Below are 20,514 nucleotides of genomic sequence, written 5' to 3' on the forward strand. Positions count from 1 at the left end.
TAAAAAATTTTTGTAGAAATGACCAGGCAAAGGCATAAGTTTTCAAGTACGAAATGAAAGGGTGTATGAAAGGGACTGATTCTTCAAAAAAATGTAGTAATTTATTTTTCATTCACTAAAAAAATTTATGAATAGACGGCAAGTTATACTTTTAAATCTTATTCTTCTATTGACGTTATGAGGAGCCGGAGCTGGAGCTGGAGCCGGAGCCGGAGCCGGAGCTGGAGCCGAGTTTTTGCTAGGAGCCGGAGCCGGAGCGAAGCCGTGAAAAAAGTTGGGCGGCTCCGCAAGCCTGGTTTCATAGACAAACTCATATCGTTTGATATTGTTATCGTTTCATATCGTTATCGGTTCAAATTAATAACGATACGCAGACCCTTAGTGAATAGAGTGTTCCCGTAGACAGGTGACTTTGAAAATTTTGCCATTATAAGAGGATAAAAATGTAAACAAACTGTTTGCGGTATTCATTTTAAAAGCGATTTGTAATTGTTTTAATTTGATTTTGGTATCAGCGTGGCTTAATAATCAACTTTCCATAAGTACACTGTTAAAAATTTCCGTTAAAAAACGGAAAAATATTCTGTTACTTGCACGGAAAGTTTCCGTATATCCATGTATGGGATGTACAGATACATTATGTACGGAAATTTTCCGTATCTGCGGCCAAATTTTCAAATACGGAAGTTTCCGTTGTATTAATAACTGCAGTTATAATCAACATGTTAAACCGCCATAAGTGATGATTTTTCAAACTTATATTTGGGTACACATTTAGCTTCAAAAAGAAATAGAAATATTTATAAAAGTTGACAATTGCATCTTCTTCTTCTTCGATTATTTACTGAAAAATTTGTAATGCTTTTATCAAAAGTTGGATTTCACTCTAGATATAATATTTATAACATAATTTTTTATAAAATATAATAATATTATATATTAATTTATATAAATATTATAATATATATATATATATATATATATATATATATATATATATATATATATATATATATATATATATATATATATATATATATATATATATATATATATATATATATATATATATATATATATATATATATATATATATATATATATATATATACTGATGTATTATCAACTCCAGGGATATTAAATTAATTATTTTTAATTATTTTGTGTTTAGCAAAAGTATTAGTAATAAAGAGAGATATAGTGGTTTTGTAACAATTTTTAGCTTAAGCAAGAAAAAGTTAATTTTCAAACATTCTTAGAATAATGAAATGTTATTTCATAAATTTAGTTTTTTTTTTAGCGATGATTAAGGACCAGATGGGTTAAAGTTATTAATTTTCTATTATAAAATATTCATTTTTCATTATATTATAATATATAACAATGGTATATAAAATTAGTAAAATAACTTAGTATAAAAAATTTTAAATTTTATTTTTTAAATGGTTTTATAATAAATCAAAATAAATTTTTATTAAAGATTAGAAAAGAACATTTAGATTGTTAAAATGTTTATTAGAATGAATAATTGTTATTAGAGTTAAAATAGAGTTTTAAACTTTTTCTTAATTTACTGCTGCTCAAAAAATCATTGTATTATTTGGTAGGTAAATTTAGCAATTGATTATTAGAATTTGATTTCAAAGAAGTTCTAAAGATTTTTATTTACTTAATAATATAAAAAAATCTAATTTTCTAATTTTAATTTAAATCTAATTTAGTACTGGCACCAACAATGGTAAAAAATTGGCCTTCGCTAAATCAGTCATATAGAGTAACAACTTTAAAGTAATCAATCATTGCACACAATGAGTTTTTTTTTAAATTTATTACTTTATTAAATATTAAAATGTTTCCTTACTTAAAAACTTATGCATTTTTATTTTTAGTTGATTCGAAATGGATAAGAAAGGAAATACTATATTTTTTTGCATTTGAGTTGATTTATTTATATTTTACGAAACTAATATATATATTAGATAAAAATAAATTTTTATGTACTGTGGGGTGCAAAAAAAAGCCACACTGATATTTTTTCTTGATTTCAAGTATAAATTGTATAATCAAGCAAAACAAAAAAAATTGGATGTGGCAGTGAAAAATTCAGGAAAGAAGAGGTATGCATATATATAAACTAATATTTATATAACAAAAATCATTAAAGATACAGAATAATATGGGCACATTTAATATTTTAGAAAACAGCGAACGGATATAGAAATTGGACGAATTATTGAAACTGCTGACCGAGGAGAGTCTCATAGAAGCTATGTAGAGCATTTTAAACTCCACTATTAGCAGATTGGTGAAGAAATATAAACAAAATGGTACAACTGAAAGCTCTATTGGATCAGGGAGAAAACCTAAAACTTCAAAAAAGGAAGATCGCTATATTCTTAATGTTGTCAAAAAAGATTGTAAAATCACATGTAGTGAGATAAAACTAGATTTGAACCTTACTAATATCTCAAAGTGGATAATATCTCATCGAATAAAAGTATCTGGTGAATTTTTTTCTGGAAAGCAAATAAAAAAACCATTTGTTAGTGAAATCAATCGCAAAAAAAGATTAAAGTGGTGCATTGAGCACAAAGATTGGACATGTGAACAATAGGCTAAAGTTATTTGGAGCGACGGGTCTCCTTTCATCTTGTTTTATAATGGTCGACCTCACTGTTGGAAATTAATTGGGGAAAATTCAACCCCCAAACATGAAACGCAACCATTAAACATGACAAAAAGGTCAATGTGTGGGGTTGTTTTAGCGCACACAAAGTTGGACAACTTTACCGGGTGAAAGACACCATGGACCAGCATTTGTATCACAAAATCTTAGTTAATCAACTTGGACCAAGTATAAAAGAATTTTTTCCTAATGGTGACTACATCTTTCAACAGGATAACGATCCCAAACATACAGCACGGTTGAATAAGAGATATCTAGAATCTAAATTATGTCTTGGCCAGCACAGTCTCCTGATTTAAATCCAATTGAAAACCTATGGTCTATATTGGATAAAAAGTTGAAAGATCGTAGGGCAACAAATGAAGATGAATTGTTCCAAACTCTTCTTGTTGATTGGAATGCTTTGCCAAATGACTTATTAAAAAGGCATGTATATAGTATGCCTTCTAGATGCGCAGAAGTCATAAAAAACAAAGTGTGGCCAATTAAGTACTTATACAACTAAAACTTGAAAAATACTTCACAAATCCTAATTTCTTTTTATTATATGCAATATAGAATAATATCAAAAGCATTTCTATCAAAATTGTCTTATATCACTTTTATTATATGAGTTTAAGACATTTTTTATTGCTTTTTTTTTATTAAAAAATTGAGTGTGGCTTTTTTTTTGCACCCCACTGTAAATTTATATAGGATTATGTAATATAATTATATTATTATGTGCTAATACTTTATTAACTATTTTTTTTTTTTTTTTATTTGAAGTTGTTTATTTACAAATTGATTATTTAATCACGGAAAATTTAATATTTTATTGTAAATCAAAAATGATTTGTTTTAGATAATATTTTCGATAACATTCAATCTATTTTACATTTAAAATGTTCACTTTTTAAATTTTCATATGAACAACATTCCTTTCATTTACGAAAACTATACGGCAGTTGAGTTGCCACAACCTTTCTGTTGTTTAACGGGGAAAACGCCTTGATTTTCAACGGAAATTTCAGTTTATATGCGGAAAATTTCCGGCAGCTACGATGACAAAACCTCCCGTTATTTAACGGAAATAAACGGAAAAAAACCCATTGTATTTAAACGGAAATATCCGTTTATTTACAGAATTTCCGTTTACATGTGATGGGTTTTTCCGTAAAATAACGGGAAGTTTTGTCATCGTAGCTGCCGGAAATTTTCCGTAGAAAACGCGATATTTTTTTAACAGTGTATAAACTTTTTTTTTAATTTAAATAAAATTAATATCAAGTTTAACAACTTAAATATCTACTGTAAAGAAATGTCTTATTACAAAACACTTGACCTACCTTCCAAAAGCAGATATGATAAAAAAATTCTACTTATAATGTTATAGATCCTTACTCAATACCAGACAGCGAATTCAAACACAGTGAAGAAACTTTTCCAGCTGTAACTTACGCTGATATAGTAAATTATCTTGTGTTTTCACCAAGTTCTTATACAGCTGAGGATATACTTCTAAGCTTTTATAGGCATAAAAGCTTAGAAGCATATAATCAAGTGATAGAAGGATGGGTTAGGAATGTGGGAGTTATTAGCATAGGAAGTTTGAGAATTGTTATGGTAAAGGTAAGAAACAAAATATTAATAAAGCATGTATATATAATTATATATTTTTTTAATGTTTATATCTATTTATAATTTGTACTTTTTAATTTGTATTTTAAGGTTTTTCATTCACAACGCCTTAATGAAGCCATTTCCAAGCATCTTAAATCCCTGAGAACGTCTCAGAAGCAAGGATATTGGGTACCATACGAGTTGAAGCCGAGGAACGTTGAACGACGTTTTGTTTGCTTGTTAACAGCTGCTTCAAAGGCAACGGTGGAAGGTATTTCTGCACCATGTCATGGTTGGAAATAAAAAATGAGTTCACTACCATAATCCTAAACGCAAAAAATCATGGGATTTACCCGGCCATGCTTCCACATTGACAACCCGACCCAATATTCATGGCTCCAAAATTATGCTCTGTATTTGGTGCGACCAGCTCGGTGTAGTGTACTACGAGCTGCTAAAACCGACTGAAATCATTACAGGCAAACAATATCGAACTAAACTGATAGGTTTAAGACAGGCACTGTAGGAAAAACGGCCGTAATACGAGGAAAGGGACAAAAAAGGGATTTTGATGCATGACAATTCTCGCCCCCATGGCGCGACCATTGAAAACGTACTTGGAAACGCTGAAATGGGAAGTTCTAACACACCTGCCGTATCTCATGACATTGCTCCATCTGATTACCACATTTTCCGATCAATGGCGCACTGCCTGGCTGATCAGCATTTTAGTTCTTACAATGAAGTGAAAAATTGAATTGATTCGCAGATCGCCTCAAAGGATGACATAATACACTGTTTAAAAGAATTGGACTTTCCCGCCGAAAGTAGTAATTAAGTGCATTAACTGATAAAAAGGTTGAATCCGCTCGTCTTGGAACTTTATTTTGAAGGAGGCAGCAGATATTGCAAAGAACCTGAAATTTGATTAAATAATGTTTGCTGAGAAGAGAACGTTAAAGAAGATCTTCCGCAACAAATCTAACAAAAAGCAACTACGTATAAAAACTAAGAACCTTGACAAGCTCCATCTTGCAGACTTGAGTAAAAAATAATTTGAGAAAGAAGTTCAGCGTTATTCTTTAACAAGAAGAAATATACCAAACAGAGAAAAGCTTCTTGAACTAGAAGTTGGTGCCAAGGAACTACATTAAATGTATCTACAAGTATTTCGCTTTGAATCTTTTTGATATTGCTTGTTTTAATGTCTGAAGGCGAGAGATCGCTCAGCAAGCTGGGTATTATCAAGGATTACCTACGTTTCACAATAGGCGATTATGCTTTTATGATTATCATATAAAAAAAGTCATTTCAAGATTTTCCACTAAGAAGGCTCGCAAATTGTGTTTGTGTTTTAAGGGTTAACGTTAGTACAATTTGTTTTTACTAATCGATATTGATTAGATTTAATTTTTGCTTTTCTATGAAAGTAAATAAATTAGGCTTAAAATATTTGTTTTCTTTCGAAGTTTTTTTTCTTAGTCATTTGAAATATTTTCAAGTAAAGTAGTTAAATCTTTTACAACTTTGCAAGATTTAATAACAATCTTATCTAAATATTTCTTTCTTTAAAGTTACACCTAATTATGGCTCTTCATCGGCAACTTGATTAGTTATGCAAATGTTAAACCGCTTACTTAGAACCTAAATAATTGAATTAATGAAATAAGTAAAACTTACGATTAGAAAATTAAAAAAAAAAAAAATTTAAGAAATATCTGAATTAATAGGCCGGGTGAATAAAAATGAGCAACTGCTTTTACTCAGTATTTGTTCAGCTTTACGTGAATAAAAACTTCAGCAGTTTTCATCACATTTTTATTCTCGTAAAGGTAAGCAATTTACTCAGTAATTGCTCAATTTTATGTGAATAAAAACTAAAGAAAAGTTGTTTAAAAACTAAAGAAAAGTTGTTAAAGAAGTTTTTATTCACGTAAAGCTGACCAATTACTGAGTAAAAGCAATTGCTTATTTTTATTCACCCGGCCTAATAACTTTGAAATATATAAGTTAAGCATGGACTACACGAACCTACTTTGTCATTCCTTTTAATACAGTTTTGATTAAATTGAGCTGTGCAGTATTAAAAAATTCTTCATGGAGCAGTTCATTTGTGAGTGAAATATATTTAAAATGGATCTAAACCCCAAGACTGAATAAACTTGCTTGGCTAAAAGAACCAGATAAATGCCATTCCGTAATATAAGTTCTCACATTTTCTGGCTATTGCATATGCTTACTATTTAGAGTTAAAACGCATTAGTTTGTCTTTTAACAGTTTTTAACATTATAAAATGTCAAATGAAATGAATACATATTTGTGATAAAAAAGGCTGTATAAAAAACATTTTCATGCAAAAATTTCATCGAAGTATATACAGTTAAAGTAATAGCAGTTTTAACTACTAAATATTTGAGTTGCAAGTTTCATTTACTTGGCAATAGATCTAAATGGCAATCTGTTAATTTCAGAGTAAGTCAAACAGCAAGAATGAAGAATGTCCGAAGCAATTTTATATAAATAATAATAATAATAATAATAATAATAATAATAATAATAATAATAATAATAATAATAATAATAATAATAATAATAATAATAATAATAATAATAATAATATAAACATGTTTATTTTGGTTGTTGCATTTTACAAAGGCAAAGTTTGATAACATTAAAGTCAGTTGTACAAGTTTTATCAAAATAACACTCATTCATCTAATAAGCAAGTTTATGTTTTTTGTTGGATTAATATTCTAAGAGAAAATGGTGATCTCAAGAGGAAACCTGGAAGCGGTAGACTGGTTAAGATAGCGACCAAAGGTAACATATCAAAAATTATAAAACCGTTCAATAACCATTCCGGTTGTTACCAAAGACACGTCGCCAGTACATTTGATTGCACCCATCAGCGCTCTTTTAAAAAATATACCAACAATAGATGTAAAAAATCTAACAGACCTTTGCCATCCGAACTACAGAAAAGAGCAACCCGACCAAAAGTGTAGCAAGCTTATTGAGAATTCTCAAGATTTGATTTTTGTTCTTGATACGAATCCTACTTTAAAATGTGTCATTGTTGTAGGTGTGGAAACGATCGTTTTTATTTCGAAGATCGTTTTTATTTTCAAAAATTTTCCACCCAGGACATTCTTATTCCAACCCCCCGGCTATTAAATTTTAGAAAAAATTCCATCCAAGACAAGACATTTTTTTATAAAAATTTTCTTTTTCACTACTTACTTAATATCTTTCACTACTTACTTAATATCATTCATTCAAAAAACTTTGTTTTAAAAAAAGAACGTTCTATTTTCTTCTTTCTATCATTACGTCATTATTCATTAAAAAAGAAATTTTCTTCTTTCTATCGTCACGTCGTATCATTTACAGTACTTATTTACTTGTATGCGTTGTAATATCAGAGTGTAAGAACGAAATGGCGACTACGAAAAGAATTTTTAAAAGGACAGAAAGAAACCAATATAGTAACGTAAAAAAAGTGGAGCTTGAAAAATTGTGAAAAAGTTCAAAGAAGAGTACGATGCCGAAGTGATAAAAAACAAAGGAAAGACGAAATACGATGCAAAAAGAAAATGACATGTGGAAATAAAACCGACAACCGCATATGTTGCAAAGTCTGTCCGATTTTTTTATACTGATTTGGTCGATGCAAAAGTATCAGCTTTTTACGAGGCTCGAAAAAGCGTCAAGAAACGAATAAAAGAGGCTCATGATAATACCGATGTTGAGCAAGAGGACGAGGGTAACATATTTGATATTTTACAAAATATGTAAAGAGAGAAACTTATTTGAACTGGACTTCTGTTGATATTTCTTTTTTGGACTTTAGTACTTCTTTACTATTACTTACTTGTTTTCAGACACTAATATATATGTTAATAATTAACAAAAACATTACTTAGTTATTGCTTTAAGTATTTAAAAAAACTCGAAATTTCCCAACCCCTCCCCCCCGCTTATTCCAGCCCCCCTGCTTATTAAGTTTTAGTGATATTTCCAACCCCAACCCCCCCCCCCCCCTTCTATTAGGCACCAAAGAGTACCTATTCATTTCGCGTAAGGAAATCTCTCATCCGTTTTTTGTTCAGAGTAAGTTCGTGAATCAAAATGTCTACTTAGAATGTTGCATACAAAAATTTGGAAGTTTTTATTAAAAAGTACTATTTTACCTGTGACTACGTGTTTTGGTCAGACTTGGCGAATTCTCACAATGTTCAGCAAGGAGTTTCTCACGAGTCGAAACATTAATTTTGTGCTAAGAAATATAAATCCAGCTAAGTTGCCAAAGACACGGCCAATTGAAGATTTTTGGAGAGATTTGAAAGAAAAAGTGTATGAGGGTGATAGGAAAGCCAAAGATTTTGAGAGTTTGAGAAGTAATTTCGTGCATCATTAAAATGGATTTGAGTGTTCTACAAAAGCATGGTATCGTACAGAGAATTGACCATATACGTCGTTATAGTGTCGTTATGGTTGTTATTGTCGTTATTGGTGTCGTTATGGTATGTGACCATAATCGTCGTTATGGTGTCGAATAATTTTCTTTTGATATAACTTGACAATAAAGTTATTTTTCTTTCTTATTAATTTTAAATAACAATTTCTGAATAAAACTGACTTTTATGTAACTTGTAATTTACTGAAAAATTATAATTGCCACCCGTAAAATCGTAATCTTAAAAATATTTTTAAATACCATTTTCGGTATTTTAAGATGCCATTTTTTATTAATACATTATTCCTGAATACTCTTTAACTATCATTTTGAACAGAGCTGTACTAGGTTAAAATAAACCAATCATTCATACTATTTAAAACTTGTATAGACGAACGAGAAAAAAATATCTGATGTACGGTTGGATCTTTTTATTCGAGTGTTTTACATATCTAAATTTTGGGTCAATAAAATGAAGTCAAAAGTCATAGATATATTTTTAAAAAATTTTCAGACCAATGTACATATAAACACACGCAAAAAAAAAAAAAGCCAACAACCTCGTCACAAAACGTAATTATTAAGACAAATTCGGATTCTAAACATCTCCATCTTCAGGTGCTGACTATCCTCATAAATTATCTCTTTCCATTGTAAAATAGCTGGTCCCGATGCGAGAGCGGAATAGCATGCTGAATTACTGTGAAAATGCTGTATAAACTGCGGATTGTAGGATTGCTGAGCCATTATTCATTGAAATAGACATGGTGTTGAATTACAAGCTGCTGTTGTGTAAGAGGAATCGCGTTTTAATAAACTGCAGAAAACCTGTGTTAGCCATTTGACGTTCATCATCGTTTAAGCTAACGAATTAATTTAAAAGCTGGAACTTATTGATCCTTGTCTTTCAGAGGCAAATAGAACATCAAGAGTCATTCTTAAAATTGCTTAAACCTGAACTGCTGCAGTAGACGAGCAGGAGACGAGATCTCAACAGACAATTTTCATCACTTAGTCGCTTCCCTTTTGAGTAATTCTTGGTCGTTGATATTTTTTTATACTAATCATCCCAAAAAATTTTTTTTTCCATCGTTTGAATATCTTATCTGTATTCCTTCGATCGATATTTTTCATCAATCTTTTGAATATTTTCTCAATAGTTCCTTTCTTTAAAATCTTTTTTTTCATCAAACCTCGGTTGGTAACCATCTCTTTCATTTCTTATTGATGTTCCTCTTCTATAATCGTTTGGTCGTGTATTATCAATCGACTGAAAATCCTTTCTATTTTCATCTTTAGGTAGGTTTTCTTTTTTTTCATCGATTATCTGCTTAACTTTTCTAAAATCCGTGTCTTTCCAACTACCGCTTGTCTGTTTGTTTCTTGGTTGTGTGTTTACATAAGTGTGTGATTGAAAACAATCTCTTGAGTCGTTTAGTTGCGTGTCTCGTTTACAACTGCTCGGTTTAAATAGACCTTTTCCTTTTTCCCTTGATGGACTATTTTTTCTTGCATCTCTTAAAGACGTAGTTTTTTCATTTTCCATGTTTTTTTTAGCACCATTTATTTGCGTGTAACTTTCTATTTCCAAACTTTTTTTATGAGCGTTTAGTTGAGAAGGGTTTTTTGAAACTTCGGGTTGCAGTTCTTGTCTAAAACTGTTCAGGTGAATGTTTCTTTTTTCCTCTCTCGATAGGTTTTCATTTCTTTCTTCCTTAAGCTGCATAGCGTTTCTATAATCCGTATCTATCCTATTGTCACTCAGTTGCGAGTATTTTCTTTCATCGCTCTCATATCTTTTATTATATTTCGGTTTTGTGTATTTTCTATAAGGGTTTAATTGAAACTCGCTTCTTTCTTCATTCATCGATGGACTATCTTTTCTACTATCTCTCAATTGCGTTGTTTTTCTATTATTTACTTCTTTCCTTTTATCATCTCTCTTTTGCGTGTCTTTTCTATAAGTGTTTGTTTCAAAATGATTTCTTGTATCTCTCGACTGAGTGCTTGGTCCAGAGTTGTTCGTTAGTGAGTTTTTCCTATCGTTCCAATGTTTTGTATCTGTCGCCTGAGTTTCTTGTCTATAATTGTATGTAAATGAATCATTCACATCACTCCAAGCTCGTGTCCCTATAAATTGCGTGCCTTTTCCATTATCCCAAGGACGCGCATCTTTTTCATTATCTCTTGATTGCGTAGTCTTCCCATTACCCCTAGGTTTTGTATTTTTTCTATTATCACTCAGTTGCTTGTCTTTTTTGTATTCACCAAGTTTAGAGTTTGAATGAAAATTAGTATCTGTTAATGATTTCTTATCAAGAAATGTTATACTTTTATTTTCTTTTTCATATTCTTCTCTAGACATATTGGTATCACATTTTGAATTATCCTCTCTTGTCCATTTGTCATTTTTCGCATCATAGCATACAAATCCTGATTTGCGTTCGTAAGATTTTAATAAGTCGCGTGAGTTTTGGGACTGTAAATTTTTAGGCATGTTAAAATTATCTTCTTCTTTATTACATCGGTTTCGACTTTCCGCTTGTAAATGGTGATTGTTAACCATATCTTTCTTAGAGATAGCATGAGATTCAGGTTCATTTTGTTGAACTTGTACTGCAATCTTTTCCTTTTTAATGTTTCCAACAGGTAAGTTTTCGACAGATATTTTATCAACTAAAGAAAAAATTATATATATATATATATAATGATTTCTCCCGATAACCACTATCTTTATATGATTTTTTATATCTTGATATATTATCACGTGATGTATAATCTAAACCACGGATGTTCTTGAAATTGTCGTCTACTTTTTACAATATTTTATACTTTCCAAAGACACAGCATGATTATCTACATTTTAAAAATAAAAATAATTGCATTTAGGAAAATTAAGAGCTTGAAATATTCGGTTCTGCGCCATTTACATGCACATTAATATACATAGTCCTAGACAATCTAATTATTAGTCTTTGTAAAAACGATTAGGCCCAACTTACATTAAAGATGGAATTATCCAAAGCATTTTTTAAAAAGGCATTTAAATATATTCTTTTTTTATGAGGGAGATAAATTCTTTATTTGGGATATGTGATATTAAAAATTAAAAAAAAATTAATGATCAACAAACTAATAAAACTGACTATATTTTTTATAGAAATTATTAAAGCAAATAAAATGACATGCATGAAAATAGTGAAAAAAACTATCAAAAACTGAAACATACATTTTTCTTGATATTGGAACTTATCTTTATTTTTTGATGTTTTTTTACTTTGTTTTGAATGCACTAAAGATGAAACATTTGATGCAGCTTTTACACAACTCTCTGCTAGTTTTATTTCACCACCAGAATCTTTCAACTTTGTTTCATTCTCACGATTTTTTACATTTATATCTTGAACGACGTTAAATTTATTTTTAAACTTTGCAGGGTCAAATTCTTGAAAAGGAGGAGGACCTGAGCCATTCATTTTTCTAAAAAAAAAGAAAAGAAAAACAATAAAATTTCCTAAAATTTGAATGAATCACAGAATTATTTTATATCAAAATATTGTTATAAGCTTTTATGTTGTTGAAAGATATTTATATTAGGTTGGCCAATAAAGGTTGAATATCTTTCTTCATGTAAAAAGACTGTATTAACTTAAAAGACTTCGAGTAAAGTAGCTTATGCTATATTACTTTTGAACCTTTAAATATAATTATTTTAATTGCTTTACTTTAGCATTGATTTTAAAAAGGAAAACAAAAACGAACAATTCAAATATTTTTTTCTGAAAAAATGTGAATTTTTTTTTGACATCAGTGTAATCCAATGTCAGACAACACAAAAGATTGCTCAAAAGTTTAACATCTTGAATGTTGGCAAAACAGACATTATAAAATGCCATTAAACAAAATAGACAATACATTTTCTATTAACCCAGAATAAATAACACTTGGACAATATGGAGTACTTTTTCATGTAACTCTGTCCATGTCTAAAGAAAGTTATATTTATACACAGCAATACTCACCCTCATATGGACAGTAAATTAGCCACTATTAATAATTAGCTTTCTAAGTCAAGAAACAAGAATGCATGATTTTTGTCTGCTGTTCAGATTTTTCATTTAACTTAAAGTTGTTTGAGTTCTAGATCTCTTGTTTTTGAACAAAGTATGTTTCTGCCAAGTATACTTTAGATTACTGTGAAGATTTTATATGGTATACTTTAACAATTGAAATATTTTCAACAGAATCTGTTAAAGCTACTACTGATGCTACTTTCTCTGCATTAAACCGCCAAGCATTCAACCCTCATATTGCAAGACTCATGAGAAACTGATGGAGTTAGGCTTGAAAATCCTGATCCACATCCTCCTTCTCTGATGACCCAACAGATTTTCACATTTTTTTTTTATCTTTGAGCAGTTCTATACAAAGTTTGACTTTTGCTGATGAATACTTCATTGATTGATATGCTTTTGTATTTGTTTTGTGAAATTGATAAATATTCTTAAGAAAAGTGAGACCTTTTTGGCTATTCAGTATTAACACAAAATACTAAGCTTGTCTATTTTATTTATTTTTCACTTATAGCACAAAGTAAAAATACCAAAGAGAAAATGCAAATTTTAAATTAAACTGAAAGTTCTTTACAAAAAAATCTATTACCTACCAAATCAATAATTATATTTCTATTAAACAGTCCAAAAACAATAACAAATACATCAAATTTCCTAAATTCTTTTAATAGGTGTTAAACAGTAGTTGCTGCTGAAGCCATTCCCTTTTTCTATAATGGTTCATGGATATTGGTACCTGGTCAGATTTTAAAATTAATTATGCACCATGAACTAATAGTCTAAATTATAATACGTTACATAGATCTTAAAATAATTTAAAATTCAAGAAAGTTTATCGATAATTTTTTTTTTAATTCTGAAATTGCACACCAGCATTTAAACATATATATATATTAGAGGTATGACTAAAAATTTTTTTTAGCAATTTTTGGTTTCCCATGCCACTATGAGTGGAGAAATTACATTTTAAAACTGGAAATACCATTTGAAAATGTTAAATCTTAAAAAAGTTCACACACCCTCCCCCCCCCCCCCCCCTAAGCTGAAAACTGTTTTCTCCCATCTACACTGAGTCATAAAAAAACATGCCATTGAACTTTCTACCATAAATTTGTCAAATTTGGTCTGATGCCTAACAAAATTTCAGGTTTTGTTAAGAATTGAATTGCAGAAAAACATTTGTCTGATGGCGACCCAATTCTAAAAACTGACTGTACGCAAACACTCCAAACTTCAACAACAGAAAAATTGTCTGATTTCTTATATAGAAGTTAAAATTAATTTAAAAATTTTAGACTGAGACAATAAAAAAGAATTTAAAAAGTAATATATTATATTAGTCAAATATTGTTCTTTTTTTCTACTTGAAGAAGACACCATTTTTAGTAAACAACTAAAAGTATTTAAACTTTTGGATGTTTTTAGCTTAACATTTGCATTTCAGTAATTTCACTTTTTGGTAAAGAAATGAGACAAAGAAGACACCATTTTTAGTAAACAACTAAAAGTATTTAAACTTTTGGATGTTTTTAGCTTAACATTTGTATTGTTGATGTTTGGAGTGCACATGCATAGTGAGCAATGGCACTTTGGTGGTAATTTAGATGTCGTTTAGTAGATAATTTAGTTGTGAATAATCGCTGAATAAATCTTTAAAATCAGTTCACAATGAGCAAAGTTATTGCAATAAGTTCAGTGACATGTTTTTTTATGACTCATAGCGTATCTATTGTTAGATACAGTACAGTTTAAGGTATCACAGCTTCAGTTTATTGCTGGTGTGATTTTGCTAAATGTATGCATTCTATTACATAATCTTTCATATTATATATTATATTTGTTATCATCACCTGACTTTTGATATTTTATAATTTTCTTTTGATAACCTAAACTCATAAGATTTGTTTATTTGTAGATAATTTAATTTACACTCAAATTATAATTCGACAAGACTATAGTCAAGATGTCTAAAAATAGTCTTCCTTCAGATTTGAATAAGAAACTATGGGAATCAAATTTGGTGAGGTTTGAAACAGCCAAGAATTCAAGAAAGTATGCAAAGATTGTTGACAGTCTTGATCAATGAACAAAATGCCAACAGAACAGCATATCCTGGACAGATTTAAGTGCTTGGCTGCAAATTTGAAAAGTAGACAGGAGAGAGTTGTGATAGTGGTCAAAGAAGTAAAAATCTTATGGAAAAAACTGAATCTTCCAATTCAAAAAGGCAAATCTACAGTGGAAAGAAAAATTGAGAATGTACTAAACAAGTATGAAAAAGACAGCAGAAAACCAGGAACGCAAGACTTTACCAACTTGTTCAATGTAACTGATGAAAATGGAGAACGGTTGTGCCAGGAAGATAAAGCCTTCTATAATCTTCAAATGTCAACAAATGGTAGAGCTGGCTACTGCACCACAATTGAAGATACACAAAGAGTTCATCCTAGAAAACTAAAGTTGATTAAGCAAAAAGTCAGTCAAGATACTAAGGATGATTTCAGCAGTGAAGATCAAGAACAGCAAAGAGTCAGTCAAGATACTAAGGATGATTTAAGCAGTGAAGATAAAGAACATTTTAGCACTAGAGAAGAAAAACAAGATTCTGACAGATGTTCTCAAGATTCAGAGGCTCCAACAACATATAAAAGACAAAAAACTGATTATGCAATAAATTTGGTGACAAAAGCAAAACTGAGTTCAAGAAAGGCACACACAGTCTGCAAAACTCTTGCAAAAGATGGAATTTCTATTCCAACTCCAAGTCAAAGTGGTGTTTACAAAGCTACAATGAAAGCAGGAGAAAAATTAAAAGAACATTTTATTGAAACTATAAGAAACAAAAACTGGAGCTTGCACTTTGATGGGAAGCACATAAAGAATACAGAGTACCAGGTTGTAGTTCTAAAAAATGTAAATAGAGAAGTTAAACTAGCAGTTCTTGCACTGATCAATGGAAAAGGTGAAAAAATATTCAATGGAATAAAAACTGTACTTGATGAATATAAGCTATGGCCTGCAATTAAGTTAATAATTTCTGATACAACCTCTGCAAATACAGGAAAGTCTGTTGGGGCAGTCACTCTACTACAGAAGCATTTTGTTAAGCTTGGATTAGACAAACCTCTTTATATTGGATGGCAGCATCATTTTCTTGATACATTACTAAAACATGTGATGAATGATTATTTTGAAGCAGCAACAACCTCGCCTAATCTCAACTATTGGTTCATTAGCAGAATAACAGAAGAGTACCAGCAACTGAAAGCATCTTTTGACAATTCTGGAGATGCTCTGAAGGAAGAAGAAGAAATTGTTTGGAGAGATGATATAGCTTTCCTTCATCACTTGATCACTTGTTACAGACAGTTTAAAAAAACAGGATGCTTCCCTAAAGTAAATTTCAGAACTTTGCCAAATATAAGCAATGCAAGATGGAATAGCCGAGCAATCTATGATTTGCTAGCTTATATTTTACTTCCAGAATTTCGACAGCCAGCCAAAGGTCAGTCATCATGTGACTTTATCAGTGGCACGTGGAGTGACATCTGGTTTTCTGGTCAGGTATAAACCTGACCAGAAAACCAGATGTTATCCTGATTATAAAATCAGGATAACTACAATAATTTGGCAGCCATTTGCAAAGATTACTCAAAGGCAATAAAGACTTTAAGGACTTTTTGGTCGGTTGAGCCGACTCCAATCCCAACTCAAAGGTCAAACATTTGTGCTGAATGTGCAATTAAAGTTCTGCAGGATTTACTTCCATTGTGCAAAAGAATTGAAAAAATTAACATTAAATTTCTTTTGACAAATGAACAGTAGAACCTGTATGTTTCTATTTCTGATAAAAAAAAAAAAAACCATTTTGTACGATGTATAATTGTATATATTTTTATAAATTTGAATAAGGGGGGTCACATTTTTTTAATGTTGACACTTGCCATTGGATTTTTCTTGATCTTTGCATTAAAACTCCACAAAAAATAACATGGGGATATATACTACATATATACATATATGTAGTATATATATATGTAGTATATATATATATATACTACATATATATATACTACATATATGTATATATACTACATTGAAATCTAATGGAAAGTTTAAAAAGGTTTTTTACAAAAACGAAATACAAATTAAAGAATAGTCTGTTGAGTATACAGTTAAAAAAAAAAAAGTAAAAATTTTTGTCAGGGAGCCACACAAATTACATATAGGTCAAAATAAAATATTGCATATACCTATTTAGCAAGTGAGCTTTTTTCATCAAAATCCATTTTTCTTTTAATTTTTCAACTTCACCTCCTAGAAATACCAACTGGTTATTTTCAAGCAAAATTGCTCCATTTACAATATTGATATTTGATCCCATAAGGCATAATTTTGTGCCAGGAACTAAGGTATCAGTTTTGAGATCAACTAAATTAGAGTATTCAAGTGCAATGCAGTTCAATTTACCATCTGTTAAATATAATTTTAGCATGCGTGGCGCAGTGGAAGACTCTTGGCTTATTGTTGGTGCAGATATATTGCATTGCTTTTGTAACTGAAGCACAATAGGTCCACTTAAAAGTGTGCATTGGCCGCTATTTATATTTTCTGGAAGTGCTTTATCCCCGATATGGTGAAGATCCAGATTTAATGCAACTTTGATAATGTCATTAACTGAAGGACAACTATTTTGAAAACCTAATGCCTCGAGGCAGCACTTGAAACCATTTTCGTTTAAATACCATCCTTTTTTCTTAAGTTCCTCCATTTTATAGATTGGATATAAGCATACTAAAAAAATTTTTATACAACTTTATACAGGTTGAATCGTATTTTATGTACGTAAACTAAAACAGTAAAAAGTGCAACTTTTTCATTACGTAATAAAAAGTAATTAAAAAGTTCTTTTGTTTTCGGATTATTTTTAAACAAAAGAGCTTGCATAATTAAGAATTTCACAAAATTTTTAATTTTATTTTAAAGAAAAGTTTTAAATTGAAAATATTTGTAAAATGGAAATAGTGTCTTTTATTTAAAAAACTGTAAAATGCCAAGACCTCAAGCATCTCGTATTATTGTTCCAGATAATGAGTTAGGTTCATTATCTTTTTAATATACAATCTTACCTCATTAGATCGTCTTTTATCAGACCTAATGGCTAAGGTCAAATGAGGCTGGCCTAGACCGGTGTGCTTGTATTAAACTAATGCTTTTCTTTTTTTTCTCGCCCGCTCTTCAAAAGGGAGGCAAACTCAGGGTCGACGTTCTTCTGGGTTTTCCCTGGAGAGGAGTGAGCAGTTTGCAAGGCAGTTGCTGGAGGACTTAAAACACTACAATACCTCGTCTTTTATCAAATAAAAGTTCGGTCGCAAACAAGGCTTTAATTTTAAATGAATTTCTTAAACTAGTCATATTAACTTAGCTAGTTTGAATAAATTAAAAAAAAAGAAAAAAAAAAAAAAGATAAAATTTAAGAAAATGATAATGAAGAACTTTTATTGTAGAAGTACTCAAAGAACGTGATTTAAAAACATATTTGAGGTCTTTAGATTGTTGCATAATTATTGCATAATTATGCGCTTTTCCATTACGCAAATTTGCGCTTTTCACTGTTTTAGTTTACGTACATAAAATACGATTTAACCCCTTATACATTATATAGAATAAGTTCTTCTTTTATCAGTGACTTAATGACGTGTGTTGTTAGGCAAAATTAGAAAAATTCCATGAAAACTGGTAGACAATCTTATGAAATCTTTTGAAAGTTCCAACTATAAAAATATTTTCTTTTCAAAGGGATCCTAAGAGATGGAATTTCTTATTGAAAATGAAAGTACAGTAAAAAAGCTGAAGCACTGCGGTATTAGGTGACGTACGAAGGCTTTTAGAGTGATCCGTTAGGGTGGTAAAAAAAATAAAAAGTTCCGATGTGCTTTAAACTTAAACTTTAAAACCTTTCAAATGGTGACAAATACTAAAATAAAATTGTACACAATTTTTTGGCCATTTTGAACAATATCTAGAGGTTGTTCATGACTAGGGCCAGTAGAAAATCAAGGTAAAAAAGAAAAAAATAAAGCACAGCAACAAAATGCCACATTCTTCTTAGGAATTCTTATTCGAATGTGGCATGTTCTTATTCGAATGTGGCATGTTCTTATTAGAATGTTGCTGTGCTTTTTGTGGTTTTTTTCTTTTTCTTTTTTTCTTTTTACCGTGATTTTCTATTGGCCCTATTTATGACTTTTGAAGTTTATAGTTTTATAATTTTTAAGATTGTTTTTTATATTATTTGAATATGCAATATTCTTTTTGATAAGTATTATTAATAGTTAACTAAAAGTTAGCATAATACAAAACCAACTAATAATATTAAACTATGCAATTTAACTGTTATAAATTACAATAATACAATAACAAAATAAATGCAGAATGTTCTTGGAATCAGCTCCGTAATCTTAGGACATTGATTTCTTAATCTGTATTCATTTGTATAAGCGATGATTTCAATTTATCTCTATGTTGTTGAACAATATTCAGTAAGTATTGTCTTTGTTCTTCATTTTTTGTCAATAAAACACCACTTTCAGCACAATATTTAACGAATAGCAATCCTTTAATTCTGTTTAAGCCTTTTTTGTATGCTTCAAGAGCATTCCAGATACTTGAATCAGTGGCAAGCAATGATTGAAAATAATTGCTTACCACTGATTCCCCAAACCAAAGACTTTGATGTTGAAACATTTTCAATTAACTACAAATGGATATCAGTTACATTTCCAAACCGTTTCATAATCTTTATGTTTGGTTTAGTTTTCAATTTGGAAATTAATTTTTTGTTTTGTTTCTAATGAAACATGATTTGAAAAAACAACAATCCAATAAGTTCTTTGCTTAAATAATATAAATGTTTTTAGTGCAGATTTGTATGTGACAAATTTCTTTAATAATCATTTATTGCAGCATCCTCAAGTCATTTATTGCAGCCTCAAGTCATTTATTGCAGCATTATATCAAGTCATTTATTGCATCCTCAAGTCATTTATTACAAGTCATTTATTGCAGCATCCTCAGGAATTAAGTATGAAATTTTATATATATATATATATATATATAAAACGAGGAAACAACAACTATGTATGGTACTTAAAGTTTCATGCCTAACGGCAATCGTCAGTCATGAAATACAAATCAAAAACATGTAGTCTGAAGGGAATCAAGTTAATATTATATATATATATATATACATATATATATATATATACATATATATATATATATATACATATATATATACATATATATATATATATATGTATGTATATATATATATATATATATATATATATACACACACACAGCAAAAAACTTAACGCAAAAATGATGCCAGCAAAAATTTTGGCGTTATGTTTACCGTTATGTTCAGTTGAAATTGTGTTGAAAGTGTTTTTATGCGTAAATGGTGATTAGTTTATTAGTATACTAATATATATATGTAAAGCGTTATGTTTAACCGTTATGTTAAACATTATAATATAATAATAAATCAAAAAATGAAGAGATTTCTACAATTTGTGAAGAACTATCAACAGAATATTCTAGAACAAGATATTTTCAAACTGCTTTTAAAATGCCACAAATTCAGTTAGTATACAAAAATAGTTTACATGGATGTTTTATTCCATTTAAAGAA

General features: G+C 29.7%; 1 protein-coding gene and 1 long non-coding RNA gene across 2 annotated transcripts; one reads left to right on the top strand and one right to left on the bottom strand.

The window, feature by feature from the left end:
* Positions 1–1,211: 1,211 nt before the first annotated feature.
* On the top strand, positions 1,212–2,946 carry LOC149888683 (uncharacterized). Its single transcript, XR_016452754.1, has 3 exons — positions 1,212–1,788; positions 1,890–2,117; positions 2,199–2,946. It is a non-coding gene; the product is annotated as an uncharacterized LOC149888683 (long non-coding RNA).
* A 6,277-nt stretch (positions 2,947–9,223) lies between these two features.
* LOC149888684 (uncharacterized) lies at positions 9,224–18,138 on the bottom strand. The gene is made up of 4 exons (XM_090088356.1): positions 17,948–18,138; positions 17,072–17,612; positions 11,975–12,225; positions 9,224–11,421 (listed from the first exon to the last, which is right to left on the bottom strand). The coding sequence occupies exons 2-4, from the start codon at positions 17,587–17,589 to the stop codon at positions 9,899–9,901; spliced, it is 2,292 nt and encodes a 763-aa protein (XP_089944482.1). The 5' UTR covers positions 17,590–17,612; positions 17,948–18,138; the 3' UTR covers positions 9,224–9,898.
* Positions 18,139–20,514: the final 2,376 nt, after the last annotated feature.

This window comes from Hydra viridissima, unplaced genomic scaffold (assembly GCF_058129835.1).
Source record: "Hydra viridissima isolate aposymbiotic clone 2 unplaced genomic scaffold, HvirCarnegie_v1 scaffold_5, whole genome shotgun sequence".
NCBI classification, from domain to species: domain Eukaryota; kingdom Metazoa; phylum Cnidaria; class Hydrozoa; order Anthoathecata; family Hydridae; genus Hydra; species Hydra viridissima.

Coding starts and splice junctions, on each gene's coding strand:
- LOC149888684 (XM_090088356.1), bottom strand. CDS start 17,589: ATGGAGGAACTTAAGAAAAAAGGATGGTATTTAAACGAAAATGGTTTC. Junction 12,226..17,071: donor AAAGCTCACTTGCTAAATAG/GTATATGCAATA, acceptor CTTTTTTTTTAG/AAAAATGAATGGCTCAGGTC. Junction 11,422..11,974: donor GTTCCAATATCAAGAAAAAT/GTATGTTTCAGT, acceptor TTTTTTCTTTAG/TTGATAAAATATCTGTCGAA.